This window comes from Lucilia cuprina, chromosome 5 (assembly GCF_022045245.1).
Source record: "Lucilia cuprina isolate Lc7/37 chromosome 5, ASM2204524v1, whole genome shotgun sequence".
NCBI lineage: Eukaryota > Metazoa > Arthropoda > Insecta > Diptera > Calliphoridae > Lucilia > Lucilia cuprina.
In genome coordinates this window covers 65,241,914-65,265,962 of record NC_060953.1, presented here as the reverse complement: position 1 = coordinate 65,265,962, position 24,049 = coordinate 65,241,914, and the positions used below count along the sequence as shown (strand labels likewise).

Here is a 24,049-nt window from a genome sequence, read left to right as displayed (position 1 = left end):
AATAAATTAATACAAGAAAAAAACGGCGGTTGTTATTTTTTTTCGTTAACATACAAATTATACTTACACCTATCTGTATGTATATATAAATTAGGGGGGCTAGCAAAACCTAAAAAACTTTCAAATTATATTGAACACATTTCATAAAACGGAGTATTATTCCTTCATACAGGTCACCAAAAATGGATCTAATTGAATTGAAAATATTTATAAATATTTATTAATTTTTTTAATTAAAGAAAACCACCAAAATTTCTTAGTATGGAGGCCTAATGATCAGATCACAAATTCTTTAAAATATACTAGTAATTTAAATAATGGTGGCGACGGCATTACGAGTTTGAGCTTATGTTTGTCACATTCAAAAAATATTGATTCTACAGCCAGAAATCGGTTTCTGGGTCAGTTTTGGTACCCGACTGACTCATGTAGGATATCATATTGTCGACCATTGCGGACTATACATTGTTGTTAAGTTAGAGTAATTTTCGAAAGGAGGTTAGTTATGAATGTTCGAGGATCGAACTAGTTAGTTAGTTAGTTAGTTAGTTAGTTAGTTAGTTAGTTAGTTAGTTAGTTAGTTAGTTAGATAGTTAGATAGTTAGATAGTTAGTTAGTTAGATAGATAGATAGATAGATAGATAGATAGATAGATAGATAGATAGATAGATAGATAGATAGATAGATAGATAGATAGATAGATAGATAGATAGATAGATAGATAGATAGATAGATAGATAGATAGTTAGTTAGTTAGTTAGTTAGTTAGTCAGTTAGTTAGTTAGTTAGTTAGTTAGTTAGTTAGTTAGTTAGTTAGTTAGTTAGTTAGTTAGTTAGTTAGTTAGTTAGTAAGTTAGTTAGTTAGTAAGTTAGTTAGTTATATAGTTAGTTATATAGTTAGTTAGTTAGTTCGTTAGTTCGTTAGTTCGTTAGTTCGTTAGTTCGTTAGTTCGTTAGTTCGTTAGTTAGTTAGTTAGTTAGTTAGTTAGTTAGTTAGTTAGTTAGTTAGTTAGTTAGTTAGTTAGTTAGTTATTTATTTAGTTAGTAACAATATATTACATTTTTACCAAAACCGTTTTAAAAATGTTAAGCCCACTTAATGAACATACAATAGGTTGTATGCTTATGTATGTATGCACTTTTACATATAAATGTGCATAATGAACTGTACTTCTTCTTATTAAGTTTTTATTTCTCCCTCAAAGAAATGAAATCAAATTATTTTAATTCATACGTAATACTTTGCGGGTAATAACTACAACTAAATTTCTTTGGTTATAGTGACTTATTGGGGAATAGTACAAAAAAGAAGAAGAGGCTTGTTTTTTGGATCTGTAACAGCTAAGCTCAGCACTATCAGTCAGTTTGTAAATCAGTTAATAAGTTTAACTTAGTACGCTACCTGTTCAAACTTATTTTGTTCGCTCAATTGGGACATACATTTTGATTAAGGTTTATTTAGTTGTTTTAGGTTTGCAGCAACAAAATCACTGAACCATCCACCAGTTTATAGCAATAACAACAACTACTTTAAACCACCACCGCTTTTGCCATCACTGCCACTGACACAAGTGCGAGTATGTTGTGTGTGTAATTTAGATTTTTTTAAATTTTCAAAATCAAAGTAAGAAAATGTAACGATTAAAAACTCTAGTTTTAAAACTAACCAACATTTGTTATTTTACCCGCTGACACAACACAACGTATTTGTTCTTACAATTTTTGTAACAAATTAAGGAAAATAAAATAACATCCAAGGAAATTAAAATAACTTTAAAAACTGTCAGTAAAGTTTAAAAATCCAACCGGAAATGCAAAATTTCAGTTATTTTACCCGACTTGTAAAATAAAAAACATATTGCTCTAAATTTTTAAACGTTTTTTTAGATAATAACCATAAAAACTTTAATAGTGTTAAAATATAAATATTTAAATTTAATTCTTAATAAAAAAATACATAAAATCTCAACAACAACAAAGCGTTATAAAAATAAAAAACTTAAAACCATCATCTAAAATTATCATAAAACTGAAGAGAGTGTTTTCTTTTATCTTGTGATTTTATTTAAAAATTTTATATTTTGTTGTTTTTGTTCACTTGATCTTTAACCACTTTTAAGCACGTGCTTGTTTTGTTGTAAACTGCATAAATTAATTTTGTTTTATTTGTTTGTTTCTTTGAGTAAAACAAGATTCAGTTGACAATATTGTTTGCTTAAGTTATGACGTTGTTTTTGTTTCGTTTTACAGGGAAAACAATAAAAATAAATAAAATTATCAAAATAAATATAAAACAAAAAAATATAATAAAAATAAAATTAAAAACTAAAAAGAGAAATTAAGAAAAAAATAAATAAAGTGTTTTAAAGTTTATTACCGTGAAGCACAAAAATGTGTCTTGAAATAAGTAATAAATAAAAGATTTTTTTTAATGAAAATCTTTTAGAAAAATAATTGAATGAATTTATTGTAAAAGAAATTGTTAAAATAATAGTATAATAAAAATCTTCAAAATGTTGCTGTTTAAAAAGCTGTGCAAAATTCATCAAAATAACAACAACAACAATAGACGAGGTAATATTAAAAATAATCGAAAAATGTATTCGAAATTTTATAAGTAAAAAGTATACTATTTAAATGTCAATTCTGTACCGCTCTAACTTCCAACTCACTGAGGAACTCAAAAAGAGGAACGTAGAAACAGAACTGAACTAGAACTAAATTAAAACGGAACTAAAACTGAACTAGAACTGAACTAGAACTGAAATAGAACTGAACTAGAACTGAACTAGAACTGAACTAGAACTGAACTAGAACTGAACTAGAACTGAACTAGAACTGAACTAGAACTGAACTAGAACTGAACTAGAACTGAACTAGAACTGAACTAGAACTGAACTAGAACTGAACTAGAACTGAACTAGAACTGAACTAGAACTGAACTAGAACTGAACTAGAACTGAACTAGAACTGAGCTCTTTTTAAGATCCTAGCACTCTATTTAGTTTACATCTTTCCTTCTCTTCCACTGAAAGTCTTCATATTTAGAAAATTCCAATCATCACACATTTTTTAATTACCTCATAAATTGGTACAATAAGAAATGTGACAAAACGTCTGTTAAAAGTAAATAAAACCACTAGTTAATCGCTTTTCGATATTTACTCTTGAATAGTACACACTCTTGCATACAGGTGATCATGCAGCATAAAATCCTCAATCATGATTTTTAATTTTCGTTTTGTATTTACTTCAATCATAAAACATACTTACTTAATGTTACAACAAAAACATATTATAAAAATAAAAAAGAGAATTTAAAGCCGATTAAATAAATAAAAGACTAAAAAAGAAGAATATAAAGAATTTAAAAGTGCTGATATCAATGAGAAAGAGACCACACCATCACTAACACGCATCATTATAGGTATTATAATAAATTTTTTATTATTTGTCCCTACTCTATCCAACAACAATAACAACGACAACAACAATATTATTGGACCTAACGGATGAACAAACAAGCAGACGATCGATCGATGGATGGATGGACCGATCGATTGAAGTCAAAGCAATTTAATAAACAACAAATAAGACAGAGAAGCAACCAACCAGAAAACAGTGTCATTCTAAATGGAATTTAAAAGAATGCAATGAATTTTGGAAGTACGTATTTGCTTTATGTGATCGAAAATTTTTGTTTTTTGAAACTACTGGCATTATAAAGATCTCTGCAATATTCTTAGTAGTTCAATGTTTTCTGGGTTATAGGAATTTTGAAATTACTTAATTTGAAACAATGATTTTTTTCGTAATTGATTCATATCTATTTTCATTTCAAAAGCAATATATTATATAGAATTATTAAAATACTGTATAACTTTTTCCAAATCAACAAAATCTTAAAGGAGATTTTGACAGGAGTTTATTAACCTCTTTATAAGATTATGTTAAAGATTATTCAAAATTAAACAATAAACTCATTTAAATTCAGTCTAAAAATATAAACAAACCCAAATACAAAAGTTCAGCCAGACAAGCAGCGAAAACAACCTGTTGTCATCATTATACCTTTTTCTTGTCCACTGCTGAATCCAACACATTAAGAATGACTGGTGTTGATGATCGCAGTCATTAACATCAAATAACCACAACTCAAATTATAATAAAATCTTATGAACACAAGATTTTGGATCGAAGTAAAATAAAAAAAGAAAAAGGAATTTAACAAAAGTAAGAGTGTTAATATTAAGGCAGTGACGCATTTAATGCACACTTTATTGAAAACCGAGTGAAATTTTTCGAATATTTTTTTTCTACTTTCTTTTGAAGTTTTAACTTTTTGAAATTTAGGAATTTTTAAAACGATTGTCTTTTAACTAGCTATCATCTTATTTACATAATATCTAGACTAGAGTTTAGCCATTACTTTAACTTGATATATTCTTCTCTTTAAATAGGGTGTCTCTAAGAAAGAAGAGCATCTCACATAATACCCAATAAGTTAGATGGAAGATCATTGCTGGTGGTGGGATTACACATAAAAATTGAAAACAAACATTGTCATTGTGTTAAGTATAAAAAATTGGTATACGGGCAGGCAGTTAGACAAACCGACAGACATTTGAACATATGATGTTGTTGTCAGAAAAGGTGTTTTTTATTTATAAGTTATGAGTGTAGGTGTACACTGTGAAAAATGAAGTATTAAGAAAAGGTAAAAGTAATGGTTATGACGAAATATATGTGATCTTGAAAGTTTAGGGCCCTTGTTTATGACTGTGTTTATGAACTGAAAGTTTTAAAAATGGTTATTTTAAAGTTGGTCCGTACTTCTTCAAAAACCATGTTGCAATATGGCATCGTCAAGAGCGCTAGATCTTTTATGAATAACTTTACTTTCGGCCGCCAAACGTATGTTTTATTGAGAATAAAGCTCTCGTTGGTGTATTGACCAACGAAATTTAAAAGGAGACAACTAAACTATTATTATGCTTTGGCGATAACCTACTGTCTTTTAAGATTTGTCTTTTAGTTCATCCTCTAGAAGTTAATAATACTGTGGGTAACGTTAATAGCTTTACCTGTCGTGTCATTCTTATTAGTTGAGTCGGCAGTAGTACCTACAGACGTTCAGTAGACCGAAACACGATTCCATCAAATAACCCGAGGACTTTGTTCTTACTCAAAGAGAATACACAGGGAACATATCTGGACAAGGAAGGAAAATTCAATAGACTCACGTATAAGATATTCATTCATACATCACCATTCAGCACACTTCACATTCATTCGACACATCCATAGAAAACAACAAAGAAATACACCTCTGCCTCTATAGGGCCTGTTGTGCGCTTATTAATCAGTGCCTCAGGTTGGAATCGAACCCACTACCTCCGGTCTAACAGACTAGAACACTAACAGGAGGCCACACCAACACACTTACTCTAGGTATACGGGCGGGTAAGAATGCTTCATGTATCATTTTCACTTAACAGCAACTGGAGGAGTATTTGTTGTCTTGTCAGCAGCACCGAACTTATTCAGAATTAAGGCTGAGAATACATTTAATCATCACTAGACTAGAGATACTGGTGGCACATCTTTTTCTTGGAACTGCAATTGAACCAACATCTGGTCTTTCACCAAGAAAACATGCCCCCAGGAAGAAATGTGCGTACAAAAAGCCCCTTTCGCACTCTTGCACTGCTAGCCATAGAGTTCCGATCGAAACATACCACACGACGAGCGCCCTTTCATGAAGATAGTGAATTTTGAGAGTATAGGAAGATGAAACTTCTTGATCAGACCTAGCTTAGCGTTGGCCTAGGGAGGAGCGATTATTTCCATCAAGTTTATCACGATCATTATACACCTGATGAACTCGCTAATCTTCTCAATTTATTGTTGACCAGATTGTCGGATTACTGACTTTGGTTACTTAAAAGCTGAGATCGTCACAGTATCTTTTCTCAACTACTTTGACATAAGATTACCGACGTAATTGCGTTTACAATAGTTTGCTTGACTTTGTCTCTCACGCTCGTAGATTTTTGATATCACACTTTCTTGTATTTTTGAAGACGACGATCTTCGTATCTTCTTGCATTTCTTCTCATTGTTCAGTTTCTACTGAGATTTAGTTCATTTTCATAAATTCTTCTCTTTGCTCTGTATATATAAGTATCAGGATTTTTGGTGCTGCTATCATTAAGTTGGGTTCTACTTTTAGTAGTAATTGTTTTAATTTCATTCTCTGTCTATTTTAAATTAAAAATTTATCTGTAATTTGTTACATTTAAAATTCAAAAAACAAAACAAGATAAAAAGAAATATCACAAAATTGATGTGACATCATGGGTGGTCGTTATTTAAATTGTATTTAAAAGATTTCAAAGATAACATTGATTTATATTAATCTTTAATCTATATATATAAAATTCTAACGTTACTGACTGACTGACTGACTGACTGACTGACTGACTGATTGACTGATTCATCATCGCACAGCCTAAACGGTTAAAGCTAAAGAGCTGAAATTTGGACAGGGGGTTGGTCTCCCACCAAATAGATCCACTAAGACGGGATTTTTGGAAATTCGAATGTTTAGGGGGTAAAAAAGGGTAAAAACGGGTAAAATCGGTAACCTCATATCTCCTAAACTAGAAAAGATACAAAAATAGTTTAAAGCTTATCGTCGTTCATTTAAAAAATAAGCGGACAGGTGTCTGGTACTTTTTTCAATTTCGGCCCCTTTAGGGAATAAACGGGTAAAAACTGTATTTTGGTACTTTTTTTGCACCCCATGTATCTTTAAAACCAGTGAACATTCAAACAATATTTTTGACTCCTTCATAACTTGACGAAAAAATAAAAATATAAATTTAGTACTTTTTGGTTATTCGGATGTTTAAGGGGTGAAAATTGTACCTATTTTTGGTACTTTTTTCATAAAACATTGATTTTGGTTTATTAACTTATACATATAAATACGTAATAACGGGCTCCCACTACGATGTTGCAACATTTTGGAATAGAATTTTTATTTCGTTAATGAAATTAAGCATGTAGAGCCCGGAGTAAATGAGAATCTATAAAAGGGGATTTTTTGGTACATTTTCGTTCTTCAAAAGGTACTTTTTGGATTTTTGTATAATATTGAACCTAGAAACATGAAATTAAGCATGTAGAGCCCGGAGTAAATGAGAATATATAAAAGAAGAATTTTTGGTACTGTTTCGTTCTACAAAAGGTACTTTTTATGAGAATCTATAAAAGGGGACTTTTTGGTATTTTTTCGTTCTTCAAAAGGTACTTTTTGAATTTCCTATAATATTGAACCTAGAAACATGAAATTAAGTATGTAGAGGATGGATTAAGTGAGAAACTATAAAAGGGGACTTTTGGTACTTTTTCGTTCTTCAAATGGTACTTTTTGGATTTTTGTATAATATTGAACCTAGAAACATGAAATTAAGCATGTAGAGCCCGGAGTAAATGAGAATCTATAAAAGGGGACTTTTTGGTACTTTTTCGTTCTTCAAAAGGTACTTTTTGAATTTCCTATAATATTGAACCTAGAAACATGAAATTAAGTATGTAGAGGATGGATTAAGTGAGAACCTATAAAAGGGACTTTTGGTACTTTTTCGTTCTTCAAATGGTACTTTTTGGATTTTTGTATAATATTGAACCTAGAAACATGAAATTAAGCATGTAGAGCCCGGAGTAAATGAGAATCTATAAAAGGGGACTTTTTGGTACTTTTTCGTTCTTCAAAAGGTACTTTTTGAATTTCCTATAATATTGAACCTAGAAACATGAAATTAAGTATGTAGAGCCCGGAGTAAATGAGAATCTATAAAAGGGGACTTTTCGTTCATCAAAAGGTACTTTTTGAATTTTTTATAATATTGAACCTAGAAACATGAAATTAAGTATGTAGAGCCTGGATTAAGTGCGAACATATAAAAGGGGACTTTTTGAAACCTTTTCTTTCTTCAAAAGATACTTTTTGGATTTTTGTATAATATTGAACCTAGAAACGTGAAATTAAGCATGTAGAGCCCGGATTAAGTGAGGACCTATAAAAGGGGACTTTTTGGTACTTTTCCATTCTTTAAAAGGTACATTTTGAATTTTCTATAATATTGAACCTAGAAACATGAAATTAAGCGTTTAGAGCCTAGATTAAGTGAGAAACTATAAAAGGGCACTTTTTGGTATTTTTTCGGTCTTCAAAAGGTAATTTTTGTGTTTTTTATAATATTGATCCTAGAAACATGAAATTAAGCATGTAGAGCACGTAGAAAATGAGAATCTGTAAAAGCGGACTTTTTGGTACTTTTTCGTTCTACAAAAGGTACTTTTTGAGTTTTCTATAAAATTTAACCTAGAAAAATGAAATTAAGCATGTAGACCCCGGAGTAAATGAGAATCTATAAAGGGGACTTTTTGGTACTTTTTCGTTCTTCAAAAGGTACTTTTTGAATTTCCTACAATATTGAACCTAGAAACATGAAATTAAGTATGTAGAGGATGGATTAAGTGAGAACCTATAAAAGGGGACTTTTGGTACTTTTTTCGTTCTTCAAAAGGTACTTTTTGGATTTTTGTATAATATTGAACCTAGAAATATGAAATTAAGCATGTAGAGCCCGTAGTAAATGAGAATATATAAAAGGAGACTTTTTGGTACTGTTTCGTTCTACAAAAGGTACTTTTTATGAGAATCTATAAAAGGGGACCTCTTTAGCTTTAACCGTTTAGGCTGTGCGATGATGAATCAGTCAATCAGTCAGTCAGTCAGTCAGTAACGTTAGAATTTTATATATATAGATTGAACCTAGAAACATGAAATTAAGCATGTAGAGCCCGTAGTAAATGAGAATCTATAAAATGAGACTTTTTGGTACTGTTTCGTTCTACAAAAGGTACTTTTTGAGTTTTCTATAAAATTTAACCTAGAAACATGAAATTAAGCATGTAGAGCCCGGAGTAAATGAGAATCTATAAAAGGGGACTTTTTGGTACTTTTTCGTTCTCCAAAAGGTACTTTTTGAATTTCCTATAATATTGAACCTAGAAACATGAAATTAAGTATGTAGAGCCCGGAGTAAATGAGAATCTATAAAAGGGTACTTTTTGGTACTTTTTCGTTCTTCAAAAGGTACTTTTTTAATTTCCTATAATATTGAACCTAGAAACATGAAATTAAGTATGTAGAGGATGGATTAAGTGAGAACCTATAAAAGGGGACTTTTGGTACTTTTTCGTTCTTCAAAAGTTACTTTTTGGATTTTTGTATAATATTGAACCTAGAAACATGAAATTAAGCATGTAGAGCCCGGAGTAAATGAGAATCTATAAAAGGAGACTTTTTGGTATTGTTTCGTTCTACAAAAGGTACTTTTTGAGTTTTCTATAAAATTTAACCTAGAAACCATGTAGAGCCTGGAGTAAATGAGAATCTATAAAAGAGGACTTTTCGTTCATCAAAAGGTACTTTTTGAATTTTTTATAATATTGAACCTAGAAACATGAAATTAAGTATGTAGAGTATGGATTAAGTGAGAACATATAAAAGGGGACTTTTTGAAACCTTTTCGTTCTTCAAAAGATACTTTTTGGATTTTTGTATAGTATTTAACCTAGAAACGTGAAATTGAGCATGTAGAGCCCGGATTAAGTGAGTACCTATATAAGGGGACTTTTTGGTACTTTTCCGTTCTTTAAAAGGTACATTTTGAATTTTCTATAATATTGAACCTAGAAACATGAAATTAAGCGTTTAGAGCCTGGATTAAGTGAGAAACTATAAAGGGTACTTTTTCGTTCTTCAAAAGGTACTTTTTGTGTTTTTTATAATATTGATCCTAGAAACATGAAATTAAGCATGTGGAGCCCGGAGTTAATTAGAATCTTTAAAAGCAATCAGGGACTTGAGTAAATGAAAATTTAAACTGGAATATTTTCTGGTACTTTTTGAATTTTCTATAATATTGAACTTAGGAACATGAAATTAAATAAAATAGGTCCTTTGGTACTTTTTCGTACTTCACTGGTACTGGTACTTTTAGAGCTTTCTAAAATATTGAATATATAAACATAAAATTAAACACGCAGTATCCCAATTGAACGAAAATTGAAAAAGCATACTCTGGTACTTTTTTGTTCTTTTACTAATACTTTTCGAAGTTTCTATAATATTGAACCTAAAAATATTAAATTGGACATGTAGCTTCCTGATTGTATAAAAATCTTTATGCGATTTTTTTGGTTTCTGGTTGAAAATTAAACATGCGTCATTCTGATTTAATGAAAATGTATAAAAAGGCACTGTCTGGTACTTTTTCGTTCTTCAACTGTTTTTTCTAATTTTCTGTAATATTGAGGCTAGAATCAATCAAACTTAAAGAGTTCTCTAAAAGGGGAATTTTTGATATTGCAGATATATATATACATTTACAATAATGATATTTATTTTATTCCATTACGATGAGGGTAGCGAAGCACACTGGGTATAGCTAGTTTATATATAAACTGCTCTTTGGTTTAAACTTTTGGTTGAACTTTGAGAAAAAAATATTCCAAAATACACACAACTATATTAATGAGTCAATAATTTAAATGAATTAATAAATAAAATTTAAGATACAAGAAGCCTCTGCCATTGTTTAATGAGAAACTTAAAATAACATTATTAATGACAGTTGAAGGTGGAATTTATTTAATAATTTAAAAAATAAATTCTGCATAAATATTTAATACATAATTTCATTGACAACAAATGCCTTTGAACTGTTCCTTTGCCTGAGTGTATTTCTTTCAAAGTATAACTTCACTTTCGGTGATAAAATGTTAATTTATTATTATGGCATTTTATTTTTAGTTTTTGTTTTTGGCATAATAATTATATTTGGAAATTTACACACCTAAACTTTCAAAATTATACGACTATTTTTTCTGCTAAATAACATAAAAAATTATTATACTAAAAACATTTATTTTACGATTGTTTTTTCTGCTAGAGGAGAGCAGATTGAATTGAAAAACAATTTAATCGATACTTAAAATTGAGTTTATTATTAAACGTTATTTAAACATTTTAAATTGCTTTAATAAATTTTTGTGAGGTTAATAAAATGTGATGGCTGTTGAAAGAGGTGAAAACTGTTAATAAATATTCAGGTTAAAATTAAAACTAACATGCTTTTATTGTGTATATGGGTGTTTTTCTAACAGAAAATGCTTTCTTGTGTAAAAAATAAGTTATAAATAAAAAATATAAAAATATTTTTTTATGATTCCTTGATCAAAAAAAAAAAAAAAAAACTTGAAAATGTAAAACTTTTACTAATGTTAAATGCTGAAATATCGAAAGGTCCGGCTTGAGGCTATTACACCCTAGGCACTTCTCTATTACACCTGCAAATCTTATAATTTGTCTATATATATATGTATTCCCTTATTGTAATGCTGGTAAAATATCCATTGTCATTTGTCTCCTAGTAAGACAGAAGGGGGATCATAATAATAAGGACTCAACTGGCAACACTTAATAAGTAATTTCGTTTATAGGTCACCTAACGGTCAGTAAGGAAAAAAAATAGAAGTAAGTTAGATAGATAGATAGATAGATAGATAGATAGATAGATAGATAGATAGATAGATAGATAGATAGATAGATAGATAGATAGATAGATAGATAGATAGATAGATAGATAGATAGATAGATAGATAGATAGATAGATAGATAGATAGATAGATAGATAGATAGATAGATAGATAGATAGATAGATAAATAGATAGATAAATAGATAGATAGATAGATAGATAGATAGATAGATAGATAGATAGATAGATAGATAGATAGATAGATAGATAGATAGATAGATAGATAGATAGATAGATAGATAGATAGATAGATAGATAGATAGATAGATAGATAGATAGATAGATAGATAGATAGATAGATAGATAGATAGATAGATAGATAGATAGATAGAAGATAGAAGATAGAAGATAGAAGATAGAAGATAGATAGATAGATAGATAGATAGATAGATAGATAGATAGATAGATAGATAGATAGATAGATAGATAGATAGATAGATAGATAGATAGATAGATAGATAGATAGATAGATAGATAGATAGATAGATAGATAGATAGATAGATAGATAGATAGATAGATAGATAGATAGATAGATAGATAGATAGATAGATAGATAGATAGATAGATAGATAGATAGATAGTTAGTTAGTTAGTTAGTTAATTAGTTAATTAGTTAGTTAATTAGTTAGTTAATTAGTTAGTTAATTAGTTAGTTGGTTAGTTAGTTAATTAGTTAGTTAGTTAGTTAGTTAGTTAGTTAGTTAGTTAGTTAGTTAGTTACTTGCGAAGTTAAGCCCTGATAAACAGCCGCAGCTTCACCGAAATCAAATATCAATAATGCTAGCACAGTGATCTTTATCTCGTAAGACCAAGTGGGTCGTATCTTTTTTGAGCTTCCTATATCTGGCAAACCCATTAAAAAGATATTTTATAGATTGCATCTGATTGCTTTGAAGCGAGCCATGGCTCTCAGAATATAACGCCAAATTTCATAAATCGAGACAGCCCCACCGAACTGCAGATGACTTAGAAAGCTTTTCACAAATATATGAACATAATATATTTCACTATGAAAAATCTCTTTATGACTTTTTGACACTTAAACAACTTACGATTATTCGCAGTTTCTTAAATAACTTTGAACTCATTTTCAATAGCAGTCAGCCAGTCAAGCCAACCCCATAAGTTTAAACGTGAAACATTTTAATAACAAATGAAATATTAACGACTGGTCACTTACAAAGCAAATATGCACATGAAAAATAAGCGAAAAAAAATTATGCCAAAAAATACAAATAATTGCTTAAGCACGAAAAAAGTACAACACCAAACTAAACAAACCAAAAAAAAATCAATCCACGCAATAAGAACATCAATATCCTGGCAACAAGAAACTAAAAAAATTCCAACCTAGACATTCCACTTGAAGAAGTTGCTAAGAAGAAAAAAAACACAAACAAAAATTATACAAATTTATAAAACTTCATGATCAATGTGAACTAGTGTACTTCTTAAACAAGTATAAATGTATGAATTGGTAGGTTTGTCTGAATGTCTGTCCATCTGTCCGTCTGGTCTCCGGTCAAATGAAATGTAATGAAAAATACTTCTACTAAACAAAAATCTCATGGAATGTTGAGAGATTTTGTGAATTATTATCTTGGCAACTACATTGAACAGCTCAGGTCACGATTATCGTTCGAATCGATCCATCGATCGATGTAGTGCACTTTACAAATTCGAAATTTTTTGGTTTTTTGTAATTGTTGTTGTTGTTGATTTTTAACATATTTTACTGTACGTTTATTTTAGCGTAAGTATTGCGGGGGATAATGATGTTAGTACTGCGCTGGTACTGGTGATCATTATTATCATCGTCTTGTTGATTATTTTATATTATTCGTGGTACTTTATTCAAAAATACAAAAAAAGAAAAATATAATGAAATCCTGCGTAATATAATGCAATTTATTTGATATGTTTAGGTTTTGGGGGGATATTGCACATTGGGTAAAGTTTCCTTGTTATAATAGAATATTTTATTGTGATTTTAAAAAAGAAAAGCTTTTTATCATTATTTCTATTAAAAACTCCTTTTTAATATAATTTTTCAGTAAAAAAGGAACTTTTTTTTAAATAGTTTTATTTCTGAGTGAGGTTTTTTTATGTTATTTTTTATTTTAAAAGCTTTTTATGAAAAAAGTTTTGCTGATAAAAATATTTTATGACAAAAATGATTTTCAGCGTCTTTTTTTGTTAAAAAATAAAAAAAAATCGATTAAACAGCAAAGAAGCTTATACTTTTAAAAGTATTTTTTAGAAAAAAAGCTTTTTCGAACAAAAGTTTTGAAAAAAAAAACATTATTTAGTATTCGTATTAAAAATGGGTTTTTTAATTGTATGACTAGTTTTCTTAGTGTTTTTAAATTAAAAAGGCTTTTTAAGTGATATTTTTTGGTAAAAAGCTTTTTAATGTTTTTTTAAATATATTGTTTAAGCAAACACTTTAAACAAATACTGTTTCTATATAAACATAGTGAACGTTTTTTATAAAAAATAACTGCGAAAAAGCTTTCAGTTTAAAAAAAAAGTATTTTTCATTATTAAAGCTTTTTGTAGTGAAAAGTTGTTTTTTGGAAATAAACCTTTTTCTAGTGAAAAACTTATTATTATTTAAAGCTTTTTTAAATGAAAATAAAGCTTTAAAGCGAAAAAAAATTTAAAAAAATAGCTTTTTTGTAAAAATGTTTCTTATATTTTGTGAGAAAACATTTTGAGGAAATTAAAGCTTTTTTCAATAAACAATAAGGATCTTACTGATAAACTTTAAAGGTTTATAAATCAAATGTATATAAAAATTTTTGTTCTATAAGCCTTTGATAAATGTTTATGAAAAAGGCAGTAAATGTAAAAAAACTTTTGTAATTTTTTTTTTTTTAATTTAAGGATTTTTTAATTTTGTGAAAAAATTTTTGTTGAAATAATCTTTTTATGATAAAAATTAAAAATTTTTCTTCCAATGAATAAATAAATTCATTATTGGTGCACTTTTTGCCACTTTCCTTCCTATAGTAAATCCAGCACATGGCAATCTTTAAATCATTGAACTTTATATAATAAACTAATTTTGATTATCGTTATTTTTCTTGAAGGTCTTAAACTTAATATATAAATTGGCTTTCATTAAAAAAAAACACATACATTCAAACAAATGTGGGAGGTAGTGATGGGGGAGAGAAAGAGTGAACAACTGAAAAACGACTAAAAGTTAGAGCTTAAGATTAAGAAAAAGTTTAACCAAAAAAAAAGGTTATATATTGAACAATTTGTTGATCTGCCAACTTATAAATAAAATGATTTGCAAGGTCTCTTTTCTGTTGGTTGGCTGTTGGTGATGTTGTTATTAGGTGTGATTACCGCCATTATAGGTTTATGACTTAAACTCTTCAATCTTATGATCTTGATCATTTTTTATTTAGTTTTAGTTTGTAAGTTAAAACATAACGATTTATGATTGTTGCTTAAGATATTGTTTTGAGTTTAAAAACATAAATTTGTTGTGTTTTTATACTTTTCACAGTACTTTATAGATGTTTTCTTTGTAGAGAGATTTACTTGAATGTTTGCAGTTGATAATAGTCCACTTTAAAATATAATCATGACCTCAAGGGCATTTATTTTCATTTCCAACGATTATGTATAAAATGTTTCCAGAATCAATGTAAAGAATATGTAACGATATCCAAAACTGTAATTCAAATGTAATAAACTGCTGATAACAATATGTTTTATCCACTTTTATATATGTATATGTATGCAATTTTATCATTAGTTACATTTTCTAGATACCAACTAAATTTAACAGTTTAAAATAAAATATATCTTTTATTTTGAAACCAATCTGTGTTGATTGATTACCTGAAAATGTTGGTTGTCAATTTTTGTATGAATATTTTTTTAAATAATATTTCGGGGTTTAAAGAACATATGATGAGCTTAAAAGATATTGATCATGTTACTAAAAATAGTTAATACTTTATGTAATTAACTAACATTACATACATTTAACTCTCTTCTTACTGAAATTACATTTTAATCATACTTTGTCTTAGACCAGTTACATTTAAAACAAAAAAGTGAAAATGATTTAAAATAAAGATTCCATTCAAAATCTGAAACCCACAAAAAAATTATATTAAAAACTCCACCTGCACGCCCTATCAGGTGTTTAAACATTTAACAACTTAAGCCGCAGAATACGTTAAAGATTTGACATCTTAAATTCATTCGCAACAATACACAACACACACACTCGCACTCACCCAGCAGACACAATCAAATCCGCACACCCCACTTAAAGGCACTACATGCGAGAGTATTAACTGGACTCCTCTTACAAAAAAAAAAAAAACAAAAACAAAAAATAAAACAGATCTTTGTTAAGCTGGTCATGTTATAAGAATCCTAAAAATTAACCAAAAAGCGAAAAGATGAAAATAAAATAGTTTTCGCATGAGGCGAAAATTTAAGGCGGTTACAGCGTATTAACTTGAGAGCAGCAAAGGAATGAAAACAAAATATTTGAGAAAAAAAATGCAAAAATCTTAAGCATACCATATGGATACAGACAGGTAGACAGACAAACATATTTACCAAACAAAACTATAGGAAAAACATAATCCAGCATCAGCAACCTCTGACCGAATTTTATTTTTTTTCAGATAACTATCGGTTGGCGTGCAAATATGCACCAGTCTAAGAAGGATCATTTATTTATTTTGTTTTTTTTTTGTTCAATACCCTACTGCTAGCTTAAGGCCCTAATAGACTACACAAGCGGCTTGTCTGATCGTGCATAAAGGAGTAGTTATATCAAAGGTATTGCAACGATTCATCTATCGGAGGATAATAATGTATTCGAAACAATTTTATACTATGTTATCAATCTGTTGACATAAGTACAAAGAAATCCGCTTCTGTATAAGTCCGCCCCGCTCGACATTCCTGAATTTCAGAATTTTTGGGGCTGGTAATCAAGATTCTTCTATCTACCTTCCCCAAACAAGAGAACTAAAAGTCAGAATAGGAGTTATGATCATTTAGTGTAAAACTAAAGGCCCATGGGTTTCTGGATCAAGTAATATTCAATGGCCTTAACTAATTCTATTAGTTCCCAACATATGAAAGTTCATTATTCTAGTATCGACATAAACATTTTCAAAATTCGATACTGTATAAGTACGCCCCTGTATTATATTAAACAAAAATACATTAGATATTGGTCAAGGATTTTCTTTCGACATTCCTGAAGTTCAGAACTTTTGGGGTGTGCACTATGTATAAAATGTAAAATTTTGTTTGGTATATATCCCCAAGCAAGAGAACTAAAGGTTAGAATAGGTGTTGTGATCATTTTGTGTAAAACTAAAGGCCCATGGGTTTCTGGTTCAAGTAAGATTCAATTGCATTAACTAATTCCATTAGTTCCGAACATACAATAGTTCAAGGCTGATTTTTATTCTAGCACCGACATAAAAATTTCTAAAATACGATACTGTATAAGTCCGCCCCTGTATTATATTAAGCAAAAATACATCAGATATTGGTTAAGGATTTTCTGCCGACATTTCAGAAGTTCACAACTCTTAGTGCTGGTAAATAAGATTCTGTACTTGTACAAAATGTTGTTAGGTACATACTTATGTATATATAGATCAGAATAGATGTTATAATCATTCAGTATAAATCTAAAAACCCGTGTGTATTCAATTTCCTTAACTGGTTCCATTAGTTCCCAACATACATACAACAAAGTAGAAGAGGCTTTCGAATAAGAATTTATATTGAACTACTCGATGCTGATTTTTGTTTTAGTATCGACATAAACTTTTCTAACTCTAAAAAACTTTGTGTTTAAAATTTCAACATATCGGTTGTCTATTAAAGCGAAATTGTAAAGTTGTCATAGCTCAAATATAGTTCGTCTTAAAGCTCTCTTAACAACCATGTATTTTTAACCATATTTACCTGATTTGTTTGTGTCTTTGTTGTTTTTTTCTTCTCGTAATTTCGTTTCGTACATTTGTACGACTAAACTAAACTAAAAAAAAATACCACACAAAACAATAACAAATGAACACACTGAAAGCTTGTCTTGAAGGCTCCTCATTTGAGTAGTTGGTGTTGTTGTAGTTTTTAGCCCTGGGAATTATTGAGGGCGAAATCTACTGCAGTGCTTTACAAGACTAAAATCAAACATACACACACAACCAATGCTATATGTATAACAGCTAAATTTATGTATATTAATTTTAGAGTGTTAAATATTTTTAAAGTTTATGATGGCAGTGGTGTGGTTGGTAATGGTGTTTCCTCGATATTGTTGAAGAGTTGCTGTTGATAATGACGCTGTTGTTTGTGTTATTGGTGGTGGTGGTGGATCGTGGTGTAATGTGAAACTAATTAAATTAAAAAGAAATTTATTTTAACATCTTTAACATAAAGTTTCTTCCCCCTTTTTTTTGTTGGGTAGTTGGTGCTGTGGTGCGAAAGAAGGTTTTTGTTGTTGCTGTTATTTTCTTTTAATACATTTCAAAGGAATTTCCTGATAATGATATAAATACCAAGATAGACATGTACTAAATACAATGTAATGGCAAGACCTACAGACGGACGTACAGTATTTTTTATGTCAACTTTGTATTTAAAAAAATCACAGTTTTATAACAACGACCCTTTTTCTACAAAAAAACTGACACTTTTCTTTATTATTTTCGCTTCATTTCTTTAACTTTAAACTTAGGGGCTTTGAATGTGAAGTGTGTTTATAATACAAAAGAAAAAAAAGTTCAATAGTACCAGTATTTGCAGTACGACTATGGCTTCCTGTTTAAGTATGTGAAATAGGAAACACTCAAAAATCAATTAATATTGTAACTTTAGCACGTGCTTTAGAAAGTTTTTTTTTTTTTTAACGAAAGAAAAATAAACTTGAACTTAAAACTGTCATATGAAGACATTTTAAGTAAATACTTAGTTAGTAGGAGGACTACGTAAATAATACTTTTCTTTCAGGCCTAAAAGATAAGCACATTCTCTGTTATTAAATTTGTTTAACAATTTAATTTTATATCGTCGACATTAGGTTTGAAATCTTGTATAGGGGGATTAGATACATTTGACTAAAGACTTACACGATTCAAGTTTAAATTCTCACGGATAAAACCAGAAAGAGAGTGGCCCTGTTATCTGACTATATCGATGAGTTATATAAATTTTTAATATATTAATTTAAACTCTTCTCAAAAAATTTCTTTGTTGAAATATTAAAGAAGTTATACATAGTCTATCACCCATTACTTTTGCCTCTTGTATAAGTTCATGAGATCGTTTCGAAATTTCTTAAGAATTCAGGGTTCCGAGTTTTTAAAGGATTTAGTACATGTTTTTCTAAGGACTAGTGTCAGTTTAGGTTATTCATTAGCTCTGCCTTTAGTCATTTTCTTAAGCATTCACAAACTAGCATTCTGGTGGCTTTTATATGAGAACTACTTTCAGGGTCCCATAAACACGCCTGTCTTCGTACTTTGAGTTGAAAAATCGTAACAATATATTGTTAACAGAAACAATTATTGTTATTATAATTAGATTTTAACAATTTTTAGTTACTGTAAACATTTTCGTATTCATGTTAAATATAAATTATAGTATTACTCATTATAATATGGTCTTGTGTGGTAATGTTATGATAAATAGAAAAATATTATTGGAAATTTGCTTAATCATAATAGATATTAAAAAAAAAAGTTACAATAAATATAATATATTTGGACTACACCATAATATGTCCTTCTCAAATCATGGTTGATTTGGTAGGCTGCAAAATATGCATATGTGATTCCTTTTTGTCTCTTTGTGATATTTTAAAGAAAATTAAAAAAGCAAAATGGTGACGAGGTTGTAGTTAGATACATGGTTACTACAACCATGTTATTTTTACGTGGAATAAGTTCTTTGTTGTCTCTTTTAGCACTACTTTAGTTCAATTTAGGAAAGTCTCTTAAAGAATATGTACTGTTACAACTAAAATCGGCAAATAATTGAAAAAAAATTATTCCCTAAGGATGTTTCTCTTTTCAACTCTCTGTATACCTATAAGTCTCTCTATTCTCTTTTCACGCTGTTCTTCCTATATAAAACACGTTAAAAGGAAATTTGATCAGTGATCAGTAATAAGATCTCACAGTTTCACTAAATAACCTAATACAAAATTAAAATTAATTTATAAGCAAAAAGTGCAACAAATCCAAGAATATTTGTTACGTCCTTAAGGTAATAATAACACGATTTAAACTTATCGTTCAATTATAAGATCATAAAAATAATTTTGAAAACGATTTTTCAAATTCATAAAACTTTATTATGATCAATGCCTTCCTTCTTTTCATTTCACTCTCTTAAAGTTAATGTCTGTTAAAATCCAAAATCTTTCAAATAGAAGGTAGAAAAAGTAAATTGAAATGAAATATGTAATTTAGCAACAATATTTATTTATGATTTTTTAACGTTAAAAAAAAAACAATGTTGAAAACAAAAGTATAAACATAAAATGCAATGAAAATTGAATTGTAGCAAAGAATAGTCTTAAAAGCAGAACAAATGAAAAACAACTAAAAAAGAAATCACGCAAATCACGATCAAACGATTATCGAAAAAAACAACCTTAAATCGTGATTGATTGCGTACAACTGAGTGAAAAAAGCCAACCCTAAATGAAACCCTAACATTATTAAAAAAAACAATTTTGTTTTAAGGATTTATTTTTTAAGTTTTTAACAATTTACTCTAATTTTAGTACAGATTCGTTTACTCAATGCCAAGTCCAAAAGCAATGAGCTAAATAGAGATAAATAGTGGCAGCCACTAAAGTACATAACATAATGGGAAAACCAAATTTGAAAAAATCTATAAATGAAAAACGATAACCATGTTGTTCGGCCACACCCGAAGAGACCACATTAGCAGAGGCACCTATCAAAGTGCCATTACCGCCAAAACAAGCACCAAATGCCAAAGCCCATACCAAAGGGGGCAGGGGCAAACCTAATTCCTTATTTTGACTTAAATTAACCACAATTTTGATCATCATGGTGGTAACAGGTATGTTGTCCAGAAAAGCCGAAGCTATGCCAGAAACCCATAATATTATTAAAATGGCTACCAAAAGACGTTGTTGCGTTTCAGCTTTTAAAATACATTTGACACATATATCACCCAAAGCTCCTATAAGACCCATTTCCGTCAAAGCCTCCATTAATATAAATAAAGAGGAAAAGAATAACAAAGTTGACCATTCCACTCTAGATAAAACAGCTTCTATATCGGTATCAGCTAGTATTAAAAGAAGTATGGCACCCACTAAAGCACTCCAGCCCAAAGAAAGATGTTGCAAATCCGGTACCGTATGTAGGAAAAATAGCACCAAAACAAAAGCAAATGATATGGAGGCTTTTATCAGGAGAACCTTATTGCGTATGGGATAGGAGGCTTTCATTTGTTCCAAAGTTGTCTTGTAATTAACCTCCATATAAACCCCTTTGCCTTCCAATTCCTTAAGCTTTTGCCTCAAGACATGAGCTTTTTTCTGCAAAGTATTTTGCACAATTTCCTCATCTGTAGTAGTGGGTTGTATATTTTGAGCAGCCTTTTCCCATACTTGAATTTCATGCTTCAAAGCTTCAATTTCCACTGATTCTTTATTCATATAACCCGATATTTTGGGATATTTTACATACAAAAAAGCAAAAGTAGTTATTAGACCCAATACTACACCTGGCAGCATGTGTGCTATAAAATTGCCAAAATTAACACCATTAGTTTCAACATAATGATTGGTCATAATAATTATATTGGGAGGATCTCCTACAGGCGTTAAGGCTGCCCCCACATTTGAATATATAACCATGCTCATTAATACCGGCACAGGATTAAGATTGGTGACCTCACACAGACGTATAGTAACGGGAGTCATAAGCAACATCATGGTAACATTGTCCAAAAAAGCCGACAGAAAAGCGGTGAAAAAACATAAAACATAAATCAAATAAAATAATTCACCTCTGGCCAGTTCATAGGCCAAAACTGCTAGGTAATCAAATATACCCGATTCCGAGAGTATGGCCACCAAAATCATCATGCCAAACAGCAGCATTAAGGTTTCAACATCCAACCATTTCATAATGGTTTCAGTAGAAGGACGGGCATTTAAAGCAGCTAATATGCCAATGGCTAAAGTCGAAGCCACTACCGATGCCAAAGTACGATTTATAAATTCCCAGATTATCATTATATACAAAAATAATAAAACAAAAGTGCCATAAATAATGCCCAAAGTCTGATCCACGGGGGTCATATTAAACGCTAGCTTCACAGTTAAGTCCTTTTCTATATTGGTTTTTAGTTTCAAAAATAATTTAGGTTTTTTTTCAAGCTTGCTAATATCTTCATTGAGATCCATGTGTATTTGCTTAGGTACTGCCAAAACATATTCCAATTCCTGAGGCCTATCGATTAATAAACCCCATTTTTTTGATATGATATTCTCTTTATTGTCTTCTGCCACCATAAACACTTGAAGGCTTAATTGCGGTTGCGCTTCCTGGGGTATAACCTCCACATCTTGCTCAATTTTAAAAGGTCCTTTAATTAAAACCTCTATGGCTGTTTTTGTGCTAGGCTCCGGATACAATTGGAAAAATTTATCCTGTTTGGGTGCTAGAGCCAACAATAAAGGTTTATATAATTGTTCTTTATGCGTCACTATGGATATAGCGTAAATGCACCATATAAAAAATAAAAGGGCAACTTTTGACCAATGTTGTATTAAAGCTTTGCGGCTCTCCTTGGTCGGTAAAGTTTCTTCGGAAAGCTCTACATCAAGTCTTACTTTTTTGGGGGCAATTTCCTCGGCTTCATACTCAACGGTGGGTAAATCATCTTCTTTCTCTTCTTTATCGTCAGGCTCGTTATTATTAGCTCCAGCCATTAAACGTTTCAGATAGATATTGTGGGAGGGAGTAGCTTCATTGTTGGCAGTGGTTTCAACATAAAGATTTTCAATGTTTAAGCTGTTTTTCGACATATTTTTTTAATAGTTGTAGAAAGAATTTAAAAAAATATAAATAAGTTTTTGAAATAAAACATAAAGGCAGGTTTCTAAATGAATTCTCTTTTAGGAACTCAGAAATTATCTGATTCAAATTGAAAGGTGTAACCAGCTACTTAATATCAAAATACCACAAACTAAATTTTGAAATCTTTATAACATCTCTTAATCACAATCAACATTATATATATTCTCCTGCACCTCACCTTAAACTAACATCAGCTCACACCTATAAAATCCATTCAAAAGCACTAGTAGTACTCATGTATGATGTTTTATTTTTATAAATAAATTAAATTAATTAAAATCATTTACAGTCTAAACAAGTTTAAACAAAAAAATTCTCATAAGAGGTAAACCACAATGTCACCACTACCATTAAAAACCCCCAACTACAATAAAATAAATGTATATAACTTATATATGTATGTACGTATGCATGTGTTCTGGGGGAAAAAAACATACCAAAAATAATTAAATTAAATAATATTATATTTAATGAGTATTCTAATGGGCTAAACAAAAATTATATGTACAAGAGCCATACAACAGGAAACTTTTCATGTTCATAGTTATCGTTTTTAAAAAAAGGACTCTTGTGCTAGGCACTCGAACAAACAAAAAAAGTACACGGGGAAAAACTTGTAAACACTCCTTATTATAAACTTTAATATATCCAAATGTATATGATATAAATCATTGGCAATGTTTTTGCTAGAATATTAGAAAATTATAATTTTTTTTCTTGCAATTCTATAAAACTTTATACATAAGATTTTTTTTCATGTGTATTAATTTACACCATTTTGTCTAACCCCAATTAATTGCACAAAATGTTGTACAAAAATTCAATTTCATATAAAATTGTTTGTTTTACTAGTTAAAAAATTTAAAACAAATAACTGAAAAAAATATTTACAGTCATATGCAAAAGTTTAGCACACTAGACCGTAGACTTTACTATAGACTCGACTATAGACTAGACTATAGACTCGACTATAGACTAGACTATAGACTCGACTATAGACTAGACTATAAACTATACTATAGACTAGACTATAGACTCGACTATAGACTAGACCATAGACTCCACTATAGACTCGACTATAGACTAGACCATAGACTCCACTATAGACTAGACTATAGACTAGACTAAAGACTAGACTATAGACTAGACTATAGACTAGACTATAGACTAGAATATAGAGTAGACTATAGACTAGACTATAGACTAGACTATAGACTAGACTATAGACTAGACTATAGAC

The 24,049-nt window shown here is 29.6% G+C and overlaps 2 protein-coding genes across 2 annotated transcripts in view; one reads left to right on the top strand and one right to left on the bottom strand.

Annotated features, from left to right (window-relative positions):
* The first annotated feature begins 2,359 nt into the window (after positions 1 to 2,359).
* The window catches only part of LOC111675060 (serine/threonine-protein kinase pakD), an 86,078-nt gene continuing 64,388 nt past the window's right edge, over positions 2,360 to 24,049 (top strand). The window contains exon 1 of the mRNA XM_046951859.1: positions 2,360 to 2,574. Within this exon, the coding sequence (XP_046807815.1) occupies positions 2,514 to 2,574 (61 nt within the window). The 5' untranslated portion in view covers positions 2,360 to 2,513. The remainder of the gene's footprint in view (positions 2,575 to 24,049) is intronic.
* On the bottom strand, positions 20,400 to 22,830 carry LOC111681941 (P protein-like). The gene has a single exon (XM_023443842.2). The coding sequence runs from the start codon at positions 22,755 to 22,757 to the stop codon at positions 20,487 to 20,489; it is 2,271 nt and encodes a 756-aa protein (XP_023299610.2). The 5' UTR covers positions 22,758 to 22,830; the 3' UTR covers positions 20,400 to 20,486.

What these genes read in the sequence shown, in the direction of transcription:
- LOC111681941 (XM_023443842.2), bottom strand. Translation starts at nt 22,757, where the DNA reads ATGTCGAAAAACAGCTTAAACATTGAAAATCTTTATGTTGAAACCACT.